Source organism: Canis aureus, chromosome 37 (genome assembly GCF_053574225.1).
Source record: "Canis aureus isolate CA01 chromosome 37, VMU_Caureus_v.1.0, whole genome shotgun sequence".
NCBI classification, from domain to species: domain Eukaryota; kingdom Metazoa; phylum Chordata; class Mammalia; order Carnivora; family Canidae; genus Canis; species Canis aureus.
Window position 1 is genome coordinate 26,480,134 of NC_135647.1, and position 21,194 is coordinate 26,501,327.

The window sequence follows — 21,194 nt, forward strand, 5'->3', positions numbered from 1 at the left end:
TTCCTTCACTATTAATTATAATGCTAGCTGTACGATTTTTGTAAATGCTCTTTATTAACTTGTTCTCTATTTGTGGCTTTCTGACTTTTTTATTATATGAGTATTGACTATTATAAACTGGTTTCTCTGCATATACCAATGAGCTGTATGACTTCTTTCATCTTTAATGTGGTGAAGGTGATTTTCAAATATCCAGCGAGACTTGCATCCCTGGAATTAACCCCTTTATCATGATTACTTTCTTATATTCACTTCTTAATTCTATTTGCTAGTAGTTTATTAAGGATTTTTTATCTATATTTCTGAGGTATGTTGGTCTGTGGTTTTTCTCTTTCTTCTTTTTCTCCTTTTTTGTTTGTTTTGGGGGGACTGTCTTTGGTTTTCATATTAGGGTAATACTAGCTTTATAAAGTGAATTGGACAGTGTTTCTTCCTTTTCTGTTTTCTGAAAGAGATTGTATAAAATTGGTGTTAATTCCTTTTTGTACATTTGGTAAAATTCTCCAGTGGAATTATCTGGACCTGGAGATATCTTTATGGTAGGTAGTTTTTTAAATTACATATCTGTTCTCCTTATTATTTATAGATCTGTTTAAATCATCTGTTTCAGGGATCCCTGGGTGGCACAGCGGTTTAGCGCCTGCCTTTGGCCCAGGGCGCGATCCTGGAGACCTGGGATCGAATCCCACGTCGGGCTCCCGGTGCATGGAGCCTGCTTCTCCCTCTGCCTATGTCTCTGCCTCTCTCTCTCTCTCTCTCTCTCTCTCTCTCTCTGACTATCATAAATAAATAAAAATTTTTAAAAAATAAAAATAAATCATCTGTTTCATATTGGTTGTTATGGTAGTTTGTGCTTTTGAGGAATTGGTCCATTTTACCTAAGCTGTGGAAAATTGCATATGTAGAGTAGTTTATAATAATCTCATACTAGCTTTGTGTTGTCTTCATAGTCTGTAGTGATATCCTCTGTTTCATTCTTGATTTTGGTGATCCTGTCTTCTCTGTTCTTTCCTTTGTCAGTTAATTTTATTGTCCTATCAAAAAGCCAACTTTTTGTTGCATTGTTTTTTCTTTGTTATTATTCGGTTTTCAATTTCATCTATTTCTGTTCTTTATTATTTATTCCCTTCAATTTATTCTGGGTTTATTTTGCTTTCCTCTCCCTCATATTAAACTGCAAGTTTGCACCTCTGAATGCCTTTTACTCATTTTGCCCATCCTCCCACCCAACACTCAGCCCCTCTGGCTACCACCAGTTTGTTTTCTATATTTATGAGACTATTTCTGTTTTTGTTTGTTTCCATTGTTTTTTAATGCCATATGTAAGTGAGATATGATATTTGCGTCTCTGTCTGACTTATTTCACTTAACAAAGTACTCTCTGAGTCTATTCATGTCACAAATGGCAAGATCTCATTCTTTTTATAGCTGGGTAATATTCCATTATATATAAGGACCCCATCTTGTCTATCCATTCATTCACCTGTGTCTGTTACTTAATGGGCTGACTTGGTTTTATCTGTACTTAGCAGGTGAATCATTGCCCTTTGTATTTATTTATTCCTGATTGAGCAAGAACTTGAGGAAAATCCAACATTGCAAATAAACTGTTATATTTCGTTCTCTTTTCCAGGCAGAAGCTTATTATCCCAAATGGAAGTTGCCCTGTTATTCTGAATACTTATTTTTGTCAGAAAGTTGTTGCCAAAGAAAATTCAAAACTAATACATGAAGTGTACTGTTGGAACACACCTCTTCCAAGAAGAAGTATCACTTTGGCTCAGATATTTAAATTTAGGAATCTAACAAATAAATCACCTGAAAGCCAGGTAAATTTTCATTTGTTTTAGACGTTTTATGCTTTGCAATAATACTGGATTTGAAAGGTATAAGCAAAGATATTTACCTTTGGTTCCTCTTCAAATATTCAATAAATATATATGCTAGAGCATCTTCTTGTTATTGTTATGTCTGAAGAAAATATGGTGCAATTCAGTATTTAGTTGTAGTCTTTTCACAGTATTTCATCTATCTAATGGTGTATTTTTTAAAGATTTTATTTATTTATTTGACAGAGAAATATAGCATAAACAGGGAGAGTGGTAGATGGAGAAAGAGAAGCAGGCCCCCACTGAGTAGGGAGCTCAATGCAGGACTCCATCCCAGGACCTTGGGATCATGAATGACCTGAGCTGAAGGCATGTGCTTAACTAACTGAGCCCCCCAAGTGCTCCTATTGTGTATTGTTAGTCTTTAGCCTAATCTATCAAAATATATGAGTTTTCATGTTTTTTTTCTCCTCTTGTAATTAATTGTCTAGGAATTTTAAGTCTTTTACCTATTAAATTACAAAAGGCATATTTTTCTTTTTCACAATATCTGTATCCCTTGGGATAAAAAGAACTGCATACACTTGAAATTATACACTGTAGATTGTCTGTGGAGTTTTACTGGCCCCGAGTCATGATCATTTGTCAAGATGAATGTAGGGAACTACTAAATTTCACTTGTAGCAGACATGAAGGGCCCTCCAGGGACCACTGCAGGCTCTGAGTGTCTGTTGCTCCTCAGGGTGCACCATCTCAGGTTCACCTAGTTCCCTGAATCAGCACTGAAGAGAATACTGAGGCTGACAGTGTGAGGGGATGTAAGAAAAAGAAAAGTAGACAAAGTTTCATCTTGTTTGTGAATGTATCAACAAGCATACTCTCCCTTTGATTATCAAAAGAAGTATCTGAAGGGGGTAGGACTCTTAATTTAATTTATGGCACAAAGTGCATTACTGCTTTAACATTTAGTTGTAAATAGCTATTGATATTAAATTATTGAGATAACGTTTTTGTTTGTAACAGTGGCAGTGAACCTGCAGTATAACATCATGGTTATGAGTATAGGCTTTGGAACTAGGTATCCTGGTTCAAATCCTGCCTCCGCCACCTCTTGCCAAGTATCAATGGGCAAGATACATAATTTCTCTGTTTCAATATTTTTATCTTTAAAATGGTCATAATGACATAATCTACCTGCTTGGGTGGTTGTGAGGTTAAATATGTTTGTTATGTAAGTATAACGTATAAAGAAAAGTGCCTAGAACATGCTCCAGAAGTGTTATCTTATGGTATTTAATATTTAATATTTTTGGCAGGCACCATGAGCCTGTAAAGTATCTAGTGTAGTAGACTGCACACAACAAGCACTTAATAATGATTAAATTTTGAAACCTAGTCATTCTTTTGTTTTTTAGTTTTTCCTGTTGGGAATATTTACCTCATAAAAAAATTTTCTAAATTACCATGAAGTATTATAGTAGCAGGACTTTCCACATGTTTTCAAAGACCCAAGGTGATATGTGCTTCCATTGATTGGAAACGCTCTTTGCTGTTTCCATGTTATCTTGCTCACCTTCCCCTCCTCAACAGCATTAGTTACCTGGCAGACATAGAGGCCCATGCAGTATCTTTTATCTTCGTTATCCCTTTGGTGTTCTGAAGTAACATCAGAAGATGGCCTGAGAGCCCGGGTGGCTCAGGGGTTTAGCGCTGCCTTCAGCCCAGGGCCTGATCCTGGAGACCTGGGATCGAGTCCCACGTCGGGCTCCCTGCATGGAGCCTGCTTCTACCCCTGCCTGTGTCTCTGCGCCTCTCTCTCTCTCTCTCTTTCTCATGAATAAATAAATAAAATCTTAAAAAAGAAGAAGAAGATGGCCTGAATATGTCATTATTTGGTATGTACCATGCTGTTACGAGTTAAACTGAAATAGTTCCCTTTGCATGTCTTGGCCAGGTTATGTTTAGTGGTCTCCCTGCCATGAGGACAGACTGCACCCCTGGACACGAGGAGGCCAAACAGTGCTTCCCAGCCCAAGCTCCCCTGAGGGATTCTCTTCTGGATGCAGTGGAAAGCCAGGGAGCTGCCACATGGACAGGAGTCAGGGTCCGAGTGGTGGTACAGAGAGTTTACTCTCTTCCCTGTACCTATCAGCAGGGAAGTAGCTCAGCTGCTTCACCTGGCTCAGGTCCACCCAGAGTTCGGTGAGTAATGACACAGGCATGGGTGCTAGAGTCACCTAGAGAGGCGAGAGCCTCTTGCTGGATAAAGTAGAGACTCTTGGCTGCATCCCCCATATACATGAGTTTTTGTTTTTTTGTTTTTTTCTTGCATCAAATTTTGAGACACATGGTATGACAAAGGAGTCTCTCTTTATTTAATATAAAAAGTCCTACTAAAAATTTAATTTGTTCATTTACTTTTACCTTTAATGGTTCATGTTATTGAAAGCAATATAAACAAGAAACACTGGTATTATTCTAGAAAAGCCAGGACATGTGGTTAGCATACCTAAAAAGACCACTGTAATGTCTGTCAAGGTTTATACATCTTAAAACCCTAAGTAAATCTGTGTCTTTCAGAGAGTGTTATTCTAACCTATATCAGCAGCACTACCTGATAGAACTTTCTACAGTGATATAAATGTTGTGTATTTGTACAGTCCAGTGAGGTAGTCACTGACCATGTGGTTACTGAGCACTCAGAATATGGCTAGTGGGACTAAGGAACTAAATTTCAATTATTATTATATTATTTTATAATTAATTAATTAATAATTATATTAATTATAATTAATTTCAATTAATTATATTATTAATTATAATATATATTATATTATATATTATCAATTATTTCAAATTTATTTAATTTTAATTAACTTTATTTTATGTAGCCCCTTGTAGCTAATGGCTACCTTTGTGGACAGTGCAGCTACATGAGCCAAACTCGTGATTCAAAGTACTTTGCTCATACTAAAAGTGGGAACGACATCTTCTTTCTACTTGTAGTTAGGCCCTTCCTGTGTTTTTTTCAAATAGCTGTAGTCATGTCATTGACTGGAGAGTTTATTTATGTCAGAGCCTTGACATAACCTTTTGAGGTTGTATTTCTTTCTATGTGAAATTGCCCTCAACGCAGTGAGATGGATTTATAATATAATAGAAATTAAAAGTATAGATGCCAATTGATCATTTTTTAGTCTACTTTTAAAAGAAGACACATATTGAAGAAATAGTAATTACAACAATATCCTATCCTTATAGTGCCTTCAGATACCATTCAGAAGGAGTGACAGGAAACATTTCTGTGTTAATTATGAACCCACTTCAGGTGCTGACACTTTATTTGAAAGTCCTATGAGTTTCAAAATGTCTCCTTTAGGTGTAGAATTAGAGAATTTTTTTGTGGATGTATAGGAAAAAATTTAATTTTATTTTATTTTGTTTGGAATATGTGAATATCTTAAATGAATATATCAGTTTTAGGATTTCTAACTTGTAGATGTAGACCAGTCTTGTAGTCTTTAACTTAAACCTTAAATAAATAGAGTTATCTGAGCCAGTTAGAGATCAGACATAGGTTTTGGTTTGTTTGTTTGTTTGTTTGTTTGTTTTTCATGGAATGTATCCAGCTTTAGGCTTCGGAGGAGGAAGTACTGAGTAGCCAAAGCAATGATAATCTTGGTAAAGCTTCTCCAGCCCAGCACACAGGCCACACATTCAGAGGAGATTGGGGACAGCAGGGACTGAGTCACAATGATGAGAAGGCGAGGCGAAACTGACAGGAGGGTTTCTCCCTTATGAGTAATCACAGCAGCAGATACCTCGAGTCCTGTCCCTCCAGCTCCTTTGGTGGTACTTGTTTTACTTGTTGAGCAAAGAGAAGAATTGGAAGCTAACCCAATGCCTGGCATTATGAATGTGTTGGATTTGTACCTTAGAACACACACTGGGACATATCAAATGAGGTGGAGTTAAATTGTGGTTTGAAAAAAGGCCAGGCATAAGCCTCAAAAACGAAAATAACCTTTAGTTATTCAGATGTAATTAATATCATTATATGTGCTGTGTTTCCTGTAGCACACATGAGATTATACAATGCTGAGGCTAGAGGATATTAGTCCCATTTCACAGATGAGGAAATTGAGTTTCAGAGAGGTTTTTACTTGCTGACAGTTAGTTATACAGGTGGACAAAAAGAATAGCATCATGAGATAGAGAATCCCAAATGGCAGGACAATAGAGTGTGGAGCTGAAAGAAAGGGGATAAAATTGAGTTAGGACCAGGCTCTGATTGATTAAGAATGACTGCGGGGGGGGGGGAGGTCAAGTCATCCTGGGCAGCAGGAGTGGTGAAAGTGCCCCCACCATGGGGTGGAATTGATTGGATTATATAGGAAAATGAAACTTTGGATGGGAAATCATAGCATTTGAGCTTGGGTTTGAGAACAAGGCTTCTGAGATGTCATTTGGGTACAGAAAGGTATTATTATAAACTGACTCTTAATATTTTCTAGATTCATAATGCTATAATAATGATCAAACTCCAGTTTACAAACAGAATTAACATAGAAGTAAAATTACACATAACCCTGTGCTAATTCTTTGCTAATGAATGTACCATTACAAGCATTAAAATATCTGCTTTGGAGGATCATTTAGCAATATGTCTTCTAATGTAGATTTTTATTTATACATTGAGATTATATATGTAATGTCTTTAGCATCATGCTTCTCATACAATAAGGACTCAATAGAAGGTGGCTCACTAGGTCTTTAAAAATAAGTGCAAATACTTAAAAATTGTAAAATACTGATAAATAACATTGTTACAATAATAAAAACCTAAAATAAAGAAAGAAGATCATATTACAAATCATTATACATGTTGTATTCAGTTGAGTCCATTGCCTGGCTGCAGGGGAAGCTTGACTGAAGGTGGTGTTTGCTCCTGTCCTTTTGCACTTTCCGTTTACTGTACCTCCCTCATCAACAAAGAGTTGCTACTCATCTACTTTAGAAAACATTTATGTAAATTCATATATATGAAATGTGACCGTTGCCTTCTAAATGTTGGAAGCCTACAAGTTGCTCTGTAATAAACACTGCAGGAAAGTGACCTAGTGCTGGGTCCAGTACTGGATGGTGCTGGTAATTATGGCTGGTATATTTTTGTCTTTGTCTGGAACATCTAAAGACATCCCAGATTCCTGATGGTGAAAATGATCCAATATTAAAGCAGAATGAGGAACATGCACTAACAGTTGATGTGATGATTAGTGTCTTTTATGATGATTAGCTCTTGTGCGTGTTTGGACGGTAGAAAAAGATGTGTATCAAGTTTGCAAGATTCCTTTTGATGAGAGGGCTGTGGACTGTGGCACATGGATCCCCAGCTGCGTGCTCAGCAGCCAGGTCTCCCAGGGTGTGTGCAGCTCTTCTCTCTGCTTGTGAACATTTGCTTTTCTTCCTATTAAATGATTAGATGATATATTGGACTCACATCTCTGTGCATAGAGATGGCGTAACTGGCGTTCTTTCTCTAGAACAGAGATGCATGTGTGTCAGTGATGAAGGAGGCCAAAGGGGAGTCTGTGTCTCCTCTGCAGTACACAGGACCCTTTCACCTGTTCCGTGGAGTGATTCGGTTGATTGACCTACTTAGCATCACACTCTCATAAGGCTTATTGTTATTCATATTTTAGTTCTAAATGTTGTCTAAGTGTTTACTTTTTCATGTTGTAGAAAAGTTGAAATTATTCCTTTTCAGTGATTTGAGTATTTTTATTGCAATGAAAAAGATATGAGAGCAGGGCATCATTTTTTTAATGTATTCTTATAAATGATATGAATGATATCTCATTCTTTAGGTTTTCCTTACCTGTGATTTCTCAGTAAATTTAAATTCTCTTTTAACCATTAGCTCTGTGTTCATAAGTCTTAAATGAACCCTTTAGTCTCAGCTCCTCAGCTCTTAATTTTTGCTTACTTCCTCTCTAAGACAGTTCTGGGTGGTCTGTATGATATCCAAGGTCATTTTGCCATATTTTCTTTGCAGTCCTGTACTTACAGAGTTTTACAACTAATATAGTAATGTAATATTAGAACACTTTTGTGACCTCAAAAAGAAACCCCAGACCCATTGACTATTTATTTACTCCTCCTTCCCCTAGGTTGTGGCAACCACTACTCTATTTTCTGTCTCTGTGGATTTGCACATATATAAATGGAACTATATATACAATGTACCATCTTATGACTGGCTTCTTTCACTTGGCATCAGATTTTCAAGGCTCATGTGTGTTGTAACATGTTGATCCATGTTCTGACATGTATCAGTATTTCATTCCGTTGTTTGAGTATGACATATTCAGTTTGTCAGGTGATGAACATCTAGGTTGTTTCTACTTTTGACTAATATGAATAGCGCTGCCAATGAACACCTGTGTACAAGTTCTTTCTGTGAACGTATGTTTTCATTTCTCTTGAGTATGTATTTAGGAGTAGAGTTGCTGAGTCATATGCTAACTCTGTGTTTAACTCTTTGAAGAGTTAAACTGTTTTCCAAAGAAGCTACCATTTTACGTTACAACCAGCAGCGAATGAGGGCTCCAGTCTCTCCACATCCTCACCAACACTTGTGACATCCAAGTGAATGTGAAGTGCTGTATCCTTGTCGCTTTGCTTTGCAGTTCCCGAGGGATTAACGGTGTTGTGCGTGTTTTCATGTGCTCTTTGACCATTTGTATACATACATCTTGAGAGAAATGCCTCTTCAGATCCTTTGTTTTCTTAAATGGGTTATTTGTCCCTTTTTTTGTTGAATTATAAGAGTTCTTTATTCTGGTAACAAATCTCTTATCATATACATGATTTGAAAATATATTCTCCCATTCTGTGGAGTATTTTTTTTTCACTTATTTGATATAGTGTCTTTGAAGCATTAAAGTTTATCATCTTAATGATGTCCAATCTTTTTTTTTTTTTCCTTTTTGTGCTTTTGGTGTTTGGGTGTCACATCTAAGAAACAGCTGCCTAATTCAAGATTATGAAAGTTTACTCCTGCATTTTATTCTAAGAGTTGTGCAGTTTATAGTCTTATATTTAGATCCATGATCCATTTGAGTTAATTTGTGTGTGTGGTGTGAGGCAGGGGGGTTCATCTTTTTACATGTGTGTATCCAGTCGTCCAACACCATTTGCCAAAAAGACTGTTCTTTCTCTTTGAAACTTTCTTGATACCTTTGTCAAAAGTCAGTTGAGCACAGATATTAGTGTTTATTTCTGGACTCTCAGTTTTCTTCCATTGATCTCTTTATGCCAGTACCATAATCTTAATTACTAAAATTTCATAGTACATTTGGAATCAGAGTGTAAGTCCTCTTTTTTTTTAAGATTGTGTTAAGAATCCTGAGTCTCTTAGATTTACATTTTAATTTCAGAATCAGCTTGTTAATTTTGGAATAAATCACTTGGAATTTTGATAGAGACTGTGTTGATTCTGTAGATCACCTTAAAGAGAATTGCCATTTTAGCAATATTTAGTCTTTGGCTCCATAAACATGGCTTGTCTTTTCATTTCATTAATTCTTAAATTTCTTTGAGCAGTATTTTATAGTTTTCAGTACAAGTCTTAACACTTTTTTTTTAATTTTTATTTATTTATTTATGATAGTCACACAGAGAGAGAGAGAGGCAGAGACATAGGCAGTGGGAGAAGCAGGCTCCATGCACCAGGAGCCCAACGTGGGATTCGATCCTGGGTCTCCAGGTTCGCGCCCTGGGCCAAAGGCAGGCGCTAAACCGCTGTGCCACCCAGGGATCCCAAGTCTTAACACTTTTTAGTTAGAGTTATACCTAAGTATTCTTTTATGCTATTACAAATGAAAATTATCTCAATTTCATTTTAGATTATTTATTGCTAATGTATAGGGATGCAAGGGACTCTTATATATGGACCTATTTCCCGAAGTCTTGTTGAACTTTTTTATTAGCTCTGATAGTTTTTTAGTGGGTTCATTAGGATTTTCCATATGTGAAATTATGTAATCTTCAAATAAAGATAGTTTTACTTCTTCATTTCCAATGTGAGTGGGTTTTATTTCTTTTTCTTTTTTAATTGCCCTGGCAGTTCTTTTAAGTATCTTAAGGCAGGAGAAACGAAATGGTGGTTTGATGCTTTGGTTTAGTCATGGTAGCTCATCTTACTCTCTTCTTCTCTCTTGAAGTACTATGCATCCTTCACTACCCAGTCTTACACACTTGCCTCATGAGATCTCTCCTCATTTCCCCTGTGGAGTTAGCCTCTTGTTCAGCACGGTAGGATGAAAAACTCCATATAAATAAATATATATATATATATAATTTATGTCATATATGTCATTATATATATGGTGATAGATAGATCGATCTTAACTCTTTTTATTTTCACAATAGCCCCTTAAAGCTGTATCATTACTTTCAACCTGAAGGTTAAATGAAGTAACATTTTAAGTAGACACTCTTCAGACTTCATAACTATTACAGTTTTTGTATTATACTTAGTTACAGATATATCAGTCTTTATTGTAAGATTGTAAAGTCCTTGCTGGTAAGGATTATGTGAAGCAGTAGTATTTGTAGTATTCATTAATGCTTTTTCTGCATATACTGTTCCTACTGTATATATTCCTAAATATATTTCTGTTATACCTCTTTTTTTTTCATTTATGACTGTGGCACTATATTATGTCTCTGTGTATCATTTTTCCCATTCTAGATGGCAGAAAATGGGCCTATTTTTCTACCCTTTATCTCTTCTTTAAGCTTTTATTATTTTATTGATCTAGTGTCAGATTTCAGTTAGTAGATTGGAATTTTAAATGTTTCAGAATAGAATTAGAATTGTAGATGATTTGAAAGCAGTATGTTTATGTTCTTAATCATTCAGGGGTGTCTGGGTGGCTTACTCCATTAAGTGTCCGACTTTTGATTTCAGCGCAGGTCATGATCTCAGAGTTGTGAGATTGAGTCCCCACATTGGGTTCCACACTGGGCATGGAGCCTGCTTAAGATTCTCTCTCCCTCTGACCCTCCCCCCACACACAAAAAATAAAACTAAAAATTCTATAATACCAATCCATGTCATTTGATCCATGCTTTACATTTATAACTGACGTATCTTGAATATGTATCCCTAATGAGCTTATTAATAATATGAAATTGAGATGAAAGTTCCCATGTTCTTTTTTTATATATTAAAGTGTTGATGGACTTGAAGGAAAAGATCAAAAGGAATGACAACAGCCTTGTGCTGTGAGTATAGACAATCATGAAGATAAAATTTTCATACAGAATGAAGATAATACGAGTAATTTTCCAGATTCATAGCCAAACATGATATGTGCATCCATAGTTGTAAAGTTCGCACCTTAACCTAGCCCTGGTGATTTTCCAGCACCTGTTATCCATCAAGATCGAGAATGATTTCAAAGTGGCTCAGTATAAAAGGCATGGAATTTTCTTCCTGTTCCTGACCTCCTTTCCCTGGAAACTTCTGTTGCAAAAGTGGCCAGAGCCCTCTAATGGTCTGTACCCCCGCCCCTCTGTGCTTGCAGCTGCAGTCTGGAGCAGTACTGCAGTCACACTAGAACTGCCCTATGGGCTAGATTGCAGCCCTGGAATGCACTTCTCTGATATGACAGCACAGAGAAGAACTATGAGAACACACAGACTGGCAGAGTCTGCAGTGGCAGCCACGTGCAAGCACACAGTTCCACACACCTCCACATCCACAAGCAGACGGGGTGAGATCAGGGGCACTGTGCATCTTGACTCCCCTCCAGCGAGGCTGTTCCACCTTGTTGTCCCCTTACCTCCCCATTTGGCTCTGTCTGCTAGCTGCTTGGGGCACCTAGCTCCTAGGAGCACTTGGGGCAGCCAGCTGGCAGTCCTGGTAAGCTCGTCCTTGTGCTTATTTCTTGGCTGTACAGTTCTGATTAGCTAAAGTCAAATCAACCCCATGCTCCACAGAAAACTGGAGCAAACAGAACCTCCAAGACAATTATTTGGAAGAATGTCCTTCTTCACAAGAAAGAGACATTGTGATACAGGAAGAAGTACCCCTGTTTTTTCTGGATCATTTTACCTGGCAGTGGTATCATAAATGTCTGAACCTTCCCATTTATTTGCACAGAAACCAGAAGAATGACAGATACAGGTATCTAGATGGGTGCTTGGTTATATAGTGATCATAATGGCCAGGTATTATACATTGCACTGATACTTGTCAGTGCCGTCAAAATAAGGCCATACGTATATATTTTTTTAGATATCACTTCTCCTGTTTAACCCTCTGGGGTCAAGGACTGTGACTCATCATATTTTGGTACCAGACCATGAATGTAGTGGACACTTAACAAGTATGTGTAGATGGGGAAAAGTAGTAGCTGTGGAGACTGTGTATTCTCCTTCTGTCTCAGGACAAACTGGTCCTTGGAGAGGTACTACAATACTGTTGTTTCTCTAAGGACACTGATAAAGAAGCTAGTGCATTGAGAATCACCAGGAATACTCTGCTTTAGGAAAAAGGTAAAGTCTAGTCTACCCCAATCTTTTTTTTTTTTTTTTTTTTTTTTTTTAATTTTTTTTTTTTTATTTATTTATGATAATCAGAGAGAGAGAGAGGCAGAGAGAGGCAGAGACACAGGCAGAGGGAGAAGCAGGCTCCATGCACCGGGAGCCCGACGTGGGACTCGATCCCGGGTCTCCAGGATCGCGCCCTGGGCCAAAGGCAGGCGCCAAACCGCTGCGCCACCCAGGGATCCCTAGTCTACCCCAATCTTAAAGAAAATGAGATACTTGGACTAGAGGCTCCTAGAGAGTGTTCATTCAGTGTAAAGGAGGGAAGTGGAGGAGGAAAAAGAAGGGGCACTTAAGCAGGTGGCAAAGGAGGACGAAGAGCAGCTCTTGACTGAGAATTTATAAAGAAAGGAAAAGAATCCAGTCGAATATCATTTAAGAGTTTTAAAGCATTTGTTATAATTAATGCAATGCAGAACTAAGAGGTGTCAAGAAAAAATTAAGCAGCCTGGGTAAAAGATGAAAGGATGAAAGAAAACCTAACTTTTAACATTAAACCAAACTTAATTACTTGAAAAGGAAAGAACTCATAATTTGAATTAAAGAAAAAAGAAGACTGGAGCAAAAAGAAGACTGAGTCATCCAGGGGAAGATGGTGGGGAGAGGTTTTACAGGTCTTCAGTAGCTCTGAGTCTGACACCTGCTGTGTGAGCTGTGTGTCCTGGCCTGCCATTTTGTTTCCCTAAGTGATGACTGTCCCTTCTCTCTCTGGTATAGAGTCTGAGTGCAGGTGTCGAAAGCTCCAGGGGTTGTGGGGAGGCAAAAAGAGAGGTCCAGACTGTGTATGTTTGGAAGTGGGAAGAAGAATGAAATAAATGTCAAAATCTCCTGGATGTTTTACCATTTAAATAGACTTTTGGAAAACTTAGAGTTAACTTATTCAACTCTGTACTTGAGTCTTTGCACCCAGATGAATTACAATAGAACACTGGCTATCCAAGAATCCCACAGACATTGGGGAAAATCCAAAGGTCTTGAGGGCCTTTCTTTACGTGAGCTATAGAAAAGTGGAAAAGTATATGTTAACCAACTGGAATTAAGTAAAAACTTGAAACAAGAAAGAAAGAAAGAGAGAAAGAAGGAGAGAAGGAGAGAAGGAAAGAAAGGAGAGAAAGAAAGAAAAAAAGAAAGAAAGAAAGAAAGAAAGAAAGAAAGAAAGAAAGAAAGAAAGAAAGAGAAAGAAAGAGAAAGAGAGAAAGAAAGAAGAAAGAGAAGAAAGAAAGAGAGAAAGAGAAAGAAAGGAAAAAGAAAGAAAGAAGGAAGGAAAAAGGAGGGAAGGAAAGAAGGATAACGGGAAACCTGTGTTTGGTAGCATGTGTCACTCTTCACAGCAGGCTCACTTGCATTTGACTTAATGTTTAAATTTTTAATTTTTTCCAGGTGCTTCATAAAGAAAAGTATCTGGTATCTGCTCTTTGGATGGGTGGAAGGTGGGGGAGAGTACAGCCTGAGGAACTGAGGCACATTAATGAAATCCCATCTCCAAAGGCTTTCTGGTACTGCGGTAGCTGTGACTCCACCATCCCCCCTGTTTGGAGAAAGCCTGTTTAGTTAACGTTTAGTAAAAACAACAATGAATATGCTTATTTTCACATATATATATATATATATATATATATATATATATATATATATGCCCCTTTATGAATAGACTGCTTGGAAGTGTACATAAGAAGAGACTGTTGGGCACCTGGCTGACTCTCTTGGTAGAGCATGTGACTCTTGATCTCAGGTTCATGAGTTCAAGTCCAACTTTGGACATGGTGCCTACTTTAAAAAATAAAAATTAAAAAGGAACTGTTTCTAGTCCCTGCCTCTGGGGAGAAGCTAGATGCTGTGGGTCAGATTCCCTGAATGCCTGTTAGAACATGTGAATTTTGTGTTTGTGTACACATTATCTTTTCTTTTTAAGTTTTTTTAATTGAGGTGAAATTTACTTAACATAAGCCATTTTAAAGTATACAGTTGAGTGGTATTTAGTATGTTCACAGTACTGTGCAACTACCATTTCTATATAGTTCCAACACATTTTCATCATGTTAAAGGAAACCCTGTGCCCTCTAAGCAGTCCCTCCCTATGAGCCCCCTCTCCTAGCCCCTGACAACCACTAATCCACTTTTAACGTCTATGTATTTGCCTTCCTGGATATTTCATTTAAATGGAATCATGTAATATGTGGTCTTTTGTGTCTGGTGTCTTTCAATTAGCACAATGATTTCAGGGCTCATTCATGTGGTGGCATGTATTGATACTCCATGCTTTTTTATGGCTGAATAATATTTCATCATATAGATATATTAAGTTTTATTTACTCATTTACCGGGTGATGGTTATTTGGGTTGTTTCTACTTTGCAGGTATTATGAATGATGTTGCTGTGAACATCTATCTTGAAGTTTTCCTGTGGACAGGTTTCATTTCTCTTGGGTATAGCCCTAGTAGTAAAATTGCTGGGTCATATGGTAAATCTGTGTTTAAGTTTTTGAGAAACCACCAGAATATTTTCTACAGCAGATGCACCACTTTATATTTCCACCACTCTATATGAGGGTTCCAGTTTTTCCACATCCTTGTCAACACTTATTACTTTCTTCCTTTTTTTTTTTTAATAACAACTGTCCTATCGTGTGTGAAGAGATATTTTTACTTATTCCTTTCCAACTTATTTTCCATTTATTTCTTTTTCTTAACTAATTGCTCTGAGTACAGTATCTGGGGAGAATTTCTAGTACAACACTGAATGGAAGTAGTAAAACCTGCCATCTTTGTTTTATTCCTGATCGTAAGGGGAGGGAGGAACTTTCAGTCTTTCACCATTGAGTATAATATTAACTATAGTTTTTGTTTTTTGTTTTTCATAAATGGCCTGTATCAGATTGAGGATGCTTCCTTGTTCTACTTTATTGCATGTTTTCATCATGAAAGAGTATTGGATTTGGTCAAATGCTTTTTCTGCATAGCCTAATCCACCTTTTTTTGTATTCTGCATTATATGGTTAGGAATCAAAGAAGATATTTAACATTTGATGATTCTTAGTAGAGCATGTGTTATAACCAAATTATTAAAATAATTACTTTGAGTTATCAGGTTATAGAACTAGTTCCATTCTCCTTGATCCTTCTTTGTAGTAAGTATTCTCAGTAATGGGAATTTATAAAAATATCCTAGCTGTTTTTTTTTTTTTTATTTACCCATGAGAGACACAAAGAGAGAGACAGAGAGACAGAGACACAGGCAGAGGGAGAAGCAGGCTTCATGCAGGGAGCCCGACATGGGACTCGATCCTGGGACTCCAGGATCACGCTCTGGGCTGAAGGCGGCGCTAAACCACTGAGCCACCCGGGCTGCCCGTATCCTAGCTTTTTTATTTAATTACGTTTGATAAACTTTTTATTTTAGAGTGGCTTTAGATTCAGAAAGATACCCTATACCCAGTTTCCCTATTGTTAAATTCTTATATTAGAATGATCGAGTCTCACACTTATTAAACCAATATTGATACTATATTATTACCATACTATTTTAATATTACTTTATTGTGCTATATTATATGCTATAACATATTGATACCGTATTAACTGAAATCCATACTATATTCAGATTTCTTCAGATTTTCCCTAATGTCCTTTTTCTGTTCCAGGATCCCATTCAGGATACCACATTACATGTTATTGTCATGTCTTCTTAGACTACTTTAGACTGTCAATTTTATAGATACTCTTTGGTTTTAATGACCTTAACAGTTTTGAAGATTACTGTCCATATATTTTGTAGAATATCCTTTAGCTTGTGTTTTTCTGATGTTTACACTGGTGTGGCTTTGGGGGTAGAAGAACATGGAGGTAAAGTGTCATTTTCATTATATCCTATCAGAGGTACATACTACTGTTGACACAATATCAAGAATGTATCTCTTTCTTGGTGACCTTGATTGCTAACTGAGTTAGGGTTTGTTAGGTTTCTATATTTACTTTTTTTAAAAAATAGTATATGTTTTAACACCCATTTCATAAAGTCCTGGAGCAAAACTGGAGTTACCTTTGTTGGTACCTAAGGGAGTATGAAGGAAGAACATTTCTGACTTTTATAGGAGCAGGGGAGAGATAACATATAAACGCACAAGGCAAATTTCTGAGCAGTCTTTGAAGTCATTTATTTAAAAAAAAAAAAAAAAGATTTATTTTAGTTATTTGCAAGAGAGAGCACGTGTGCTGAGTGTGGAGCCTGACTAGAGGCTTGATCTCACAACCCATGAGATCGTGACCTGAGCCAAAACCAAGTTAAACACTCAACTGACTGAGCCACCCAGGATCCCCTCTTTGAAGTAATTTCTTATTCATTCATTTCTTATTGAAAATATATGGTTGGAATTTCTTCCTCAAACATAACTGTGCAGTGAGAAGAACATTGTTCTGGATATCAGAAACCCAATGTCACCCTTTATTAATGTCAAACGGAAATAATAAGGCTTCTTTTTGCAAGGGCTAAATAGCATACTAAATAAGAGGTGTTATTTAATCTAGTGCATACTGTGGCACATCACTCTTCAGTGAAAATAAATGGCATTTACAAGAAAGAGAAAATGGAGCTTCTGTCCTCAAGTAGCTATTTTAGGAAATCTGAGTAAAAGTCACAAAAGTAGGGGAGCACTATGGACTTAAATGTTTTTATATGCATACAGTATGTCTGGAAAAATACATAGAAGCTGGTAACTGTAGTTGTCCCGTCGTAGGAGAACCAGGAGGTTGAGAAGAGAGAGAGTTGGAATGCATTACCTCTTTTAAAAAGCCTTTTCCATTAAATTATCTAAAACAGAAGTGATTATCAGCTTTAAGTTTGTTAATAATTGAACCTGCTTTCAGTTATTCTTAGTCATGGAGTCAACTTCACGTACTCCAAGATTCAATTCTATACAGTGAACCTCCAAATACTTCTTTCCAGGTAGTGGGATTATTCAGCTTTGGTTTGATTAATTTGTGGTTTTAGTTTAAATGGCTTTAAAAAAAATGTTACAGAATCATGGAATCCTAGAGTTAGATTGGCTCCTCAGTACCAGTCGTAAGTTGATGATGATGATGATAGTTGAGTCCAGGCTGCAGCAGGGTCGGACTCCTGGCAGCAGACAGTGCTCCGCCACAGCCCATTCACGTATGTGCAGTTCTCATTCCAAGGCATTTCTCTATCTTGAGCCTAAATCTCTTTTCCTGGGTCTTCTGATGCTCCTTCTTGGGGTCACGTAGAATCTATTTGCTTGTATGCATGAGATACTGCACATTATACACATGATATGTAGTTCTCATTATAATCCTGGTTGTTCTGTATTAAAGCCTCTTACATTGTTGGTGAGCTTCTTCTCTGTCCTTGCTTTTGGAGTTGATTTATTTTTGGAGCCAAGTGCAGCATCTTATATGTATATTTCTCTCTCTTACATTTTGTTTTGGCAGATTCAGCCCATGAACCAATTCAGTGTTTTTTTTTTTTTTAAGATTCTATTTATTGGCTTCCACAGTATGGCCGGCGACATTAGCTAGCGCTCGCTCTACTCTCTCTAATGGGGAAACAGCGGACTACAAGAAAACTGAACTGTATCTGCCTCTATTTCCAACAGACTCACGTTCAACTTTCGCTCACACACACATACACAAAAAAAAGAAAAAGCCGGGAAAATTTTATTAATCCTTTTTTTTAAAAAAAAAAAGTTAATATAAAATTATAGCAAAAAAAAAAAGGAACCTGAACTTTAGTAACAGCTGGAACAATCCGCAGCGGCGGCGGCGGCGGCGGGAGAAGAAATTTAATTTTAGTTGATTTTCTGTGGTTGTTGGTTGTTCGCTAGTCTCACGGTGATGGAAGCTGCACATTTTTTCGAAGGGACCGAGAAGCTGCTGGAGGTGTGGTTCTCCAGGCAGCAGCCCGACGCCAACCAAGGATCTGGAGACCTTCGCACCATCCCCAGATCTGAGTGGGACATACTTCTGAAGGATGTGCAATGTTCAATCATAAGTGTGACAAAAACTGACAAGCAGGAAGCTTATGTACTCAGTGAGAGTAGCATGTTTGTCTCCAAGAGACGTTTCATTTTGAAGACATGTGGTACCACCCTCTTGCTGAAAGCACTGGTTCCCCTGTTGAAACTTGCTAGGGATTACAGTGGGTTTGACTCAATTCAAAGCTTCTTTTATTCTCGTAAGAATTTCATGAAGCCTTCTCACCAAGGGTACCCACACCGGAATTTCCAGGAAGAAATAGAATTTCTTAATGCAATTTTCCCAAATGGAGCAGCATATTGTATGGGACGTATGAATTCTGACTGTTGGTACTTGTATACTTTGGATTTCCCAGAGACTCGGGTAATCAGTCAGCCAGATCAAACCCTGGAAATTCTGATGAGTGAGCTTGACCCAGCAGTTATGGACCAGTTCTACATGAAAGATGGTGTTACTGCAAAGGATGTCACTCGTGAGAGTGGAATTCGTGACCTGATACCAGGTTCTGTCATTGATGCCACACTGTTCAATCCTTGTGGGTATTCGATGAATGGAATGAAATCGGATGGAACTTATTGGACTATTCACATCACTCCAGAACCAGAATTTTCTTATGTTAGCTTTGAAACAAACTTAAGTCAGACCTCCTATGATGACCTGATCAGGAAAGTTGTTGAAGTCTTCAAGCCAGGGAAATTTGTGACCACCCTGTTTGTAAATCAGAGTTCTAAATGTCGCACAGTGCTTTCTTCACCCCAGAAGATTGAAGGCTTTAAACGTCTGGATTGCCAGAGCGCTATGTTCAATGATTACAATTTTGTTTTTACCAGTTTTGCTAAGAAGCAGCAACAACAGCAGAGTTGATTAATAAAAATGAAGAAAAAACGCAAAAAGAGAACACACATAGAAGGAGGTGGTGGCTGCTTTTTAGATATTGATATCGGGGGCCATGCTTTCCATAACCACCACCTTGTAGCTGCAGAAAGCCCTAGATGTAATGATAGTGTAATCATTTTGAATTGTATGCATTATTATATCAAGGAGTTAGATATCTTGCATGAATGCTCTCTTCTGTGTTTAGGTATCCTATGCCACTCTTGCTGTGAAATTGAAGTGCATGTAGAAAAAACCTTTTACTATATGAAACTTTACAACACTTGTGAAAACAATTCAGTTTGGTTTATGCACAGTGTAATATTTCTCCAGGTATCATCCAAAATTCCCCACAGACAAGGCTTTCGTCCTCATTAGGTGTTGGCCTCAGCCTAATCATCTGGGACTGTTCTATTAAATTGCTGCCAGGATTTTACATCCAGTTACCTCCACTTTCTAGAACATATTCTCTACTAATATTACTGAAACCAGTTTCTACTTCATACAGATGTTTTTTGCAACAGCAATTAAAGTTTATCTTCCACAAGTCAAGTCCTCTTAAGAAAATGATTGCAGTTATCCATTTTGTGTATTACTATTTTAACATTATTGCTTCCTGTACTTGTACTTCCTTTATTTGATTTTGTTCCTCACCATGGTGTCTTGCCTCCCAACCCCCCCTCAATAAAGCAATACACTGTTAAAAAAAAAAAAAAAAAGATTCTATTTATTTATTTATGAGAAACAGAGAGAGAGAAAGAGAGAGAGAGAGAGAGAGAGGCAGAGACACAGGCAGAGGAAGAAGGAGACTCCATGCAGGGAGCCCGACGTGGGACTCGAACCCAGGTCTCCAGGATCACGCCCTGGGCTGAAGGCGGCGCTAAACCACTGAGCCACCCAGGCTGCCCCCAATTCAATGTTTTAATCCTGATTCTGTCACCTAACAATTATATTACTCCTCTCCACTTTCTGTTTTAATACTGTATTTAATACTGTATTTTTGGGAGGAGCAGTTTTAGTTTTACAGCAAAACTGAGAGAAAGGTACAAAGATAACCCATATACCTTATCAACATCCCTGGCCAGAATGATGCTTCTTTTTTTTAGCCAAAAATGAACCTCCACTGACACATCATAATCACTCCAAGTTCATATGTTACATTAGGGTTCACAGTTGGTCTTTTACATTCTGTGTGTTTAGAGGAAAGTGTAATGACAAATACACATCATTGTAATATCATACAGAATATTTTCACTGTCCTTAAATTCCTGGTCATCTCCCCCACCCCCCCCACCCCCGTCACCGCATCAGTCTTTTTACCATCTCCATAGTTGCCTTTTCAAGAATGTCAGATAGTCAGAATCATACAGTCTTTAGCCTTTGCAGATTGGCTTCCTTCTCTTACTCATCATATGTGTTTAAAGTTTCTCTCTGTCTTTTCATGGCCTGATAGCTCATTTCTTTTTAGTGCTCAACTACATTCCATTGTCTGGATGGACCACAGTGTATTCACTCCTTACCGAAGGACATCTTGATTGCTTCCAAGTCTTGGTAATTATGAATAAAGTTGCTATAAATAATTGCGTGCAGGTTTTTATGCGGACATAAATTTTTAGTTCCTTTAGATAGACATCAAGAAGTGTGATTGCTGGATCTTACAATTAGAGTAGAATTAGGTTTGTAAGAAACTGACAGACTGTCTTCCAAAATAGCCATACTATTTTACATTCCCACTAGCAATGCATGAGAGCTCCTGTCGCTCCACATCTTCACTAGCATTAGGTTTGTCAGTGTTCCTGATTTTAAGCATTCTAATAGATGTGTAGTGGTATTTCATTTCTATTTTAATTTGTATTTCCCTCAGAACATAAGCAGCTTTTCATATGC

The 21,194-nt window shown here is 37.5% G+C and overlaps 2 protein-coding genes and 1 long non-coding RNA gene across 14 annotated transcripts in view; 2 read left to right on the forward strand and 1 right to left on the reverse strand.

The window, feature by feature from the left end:
- SPIDR (scaffold protein involved in DNA repair) overlaps nt 1–21,194 on the forward strand; it is a 452,576-nt gene that overhangs the window by 309,724 nt on the left and 121,658 nt on the right. For all 12 annotated transcript variants that reach the window (XM_077885985.1, XM_077885987.1, XM_077885986.1 and 9 more), the window contains 2 exons: nt 1,634–1,829; nt 3,784–4,031. In XM_077885985.1, coding sequence (XP_077742111.1) covers nt 1,634–1,829; nt 3,784–4,031 — 444 coding nt within the window. The remainder of the gene's footprint in view (nt 1–1,633; nt 1,830–3,783; nt 4,032–21,194) is intronic.
- Nucleotides 1–21,194, reverse strand: part of LOC144306576 (uncharacterized) — a 50,083-nt gene that overhangs the window by 16,407 nt on the left and 12,482 nt on the right. The gene's annotated exons all lie outside the window — the stretch shown is intronic.
- Nucleotides 17,958–19,859, forward strand: LOC144306847 (S-adenosylmethionine decarboxylase proenzyme). Its single transcript, XM_077886459.1, has one exon. It carries the CDS (start codon nt 18,294–18,296, stop codon nt 19,296–19,298), a length of 1,005 nt encoding a protein of 334 aa, XP_077742585.1. The 5' UTR covers nt 17,958–18,293; the 3' UTR covers nt 19,299–19,859.

What these genes read in the sequence shown, in the direction of transcription:
- LOC144306847 (XM_077886459.1), top strand. Translation starts at nt 18,294, where the DNA reads ATGGAAGCTGCACATTTTTTCGAAGGGACCGAGAAGCTGCTGGAGGTG.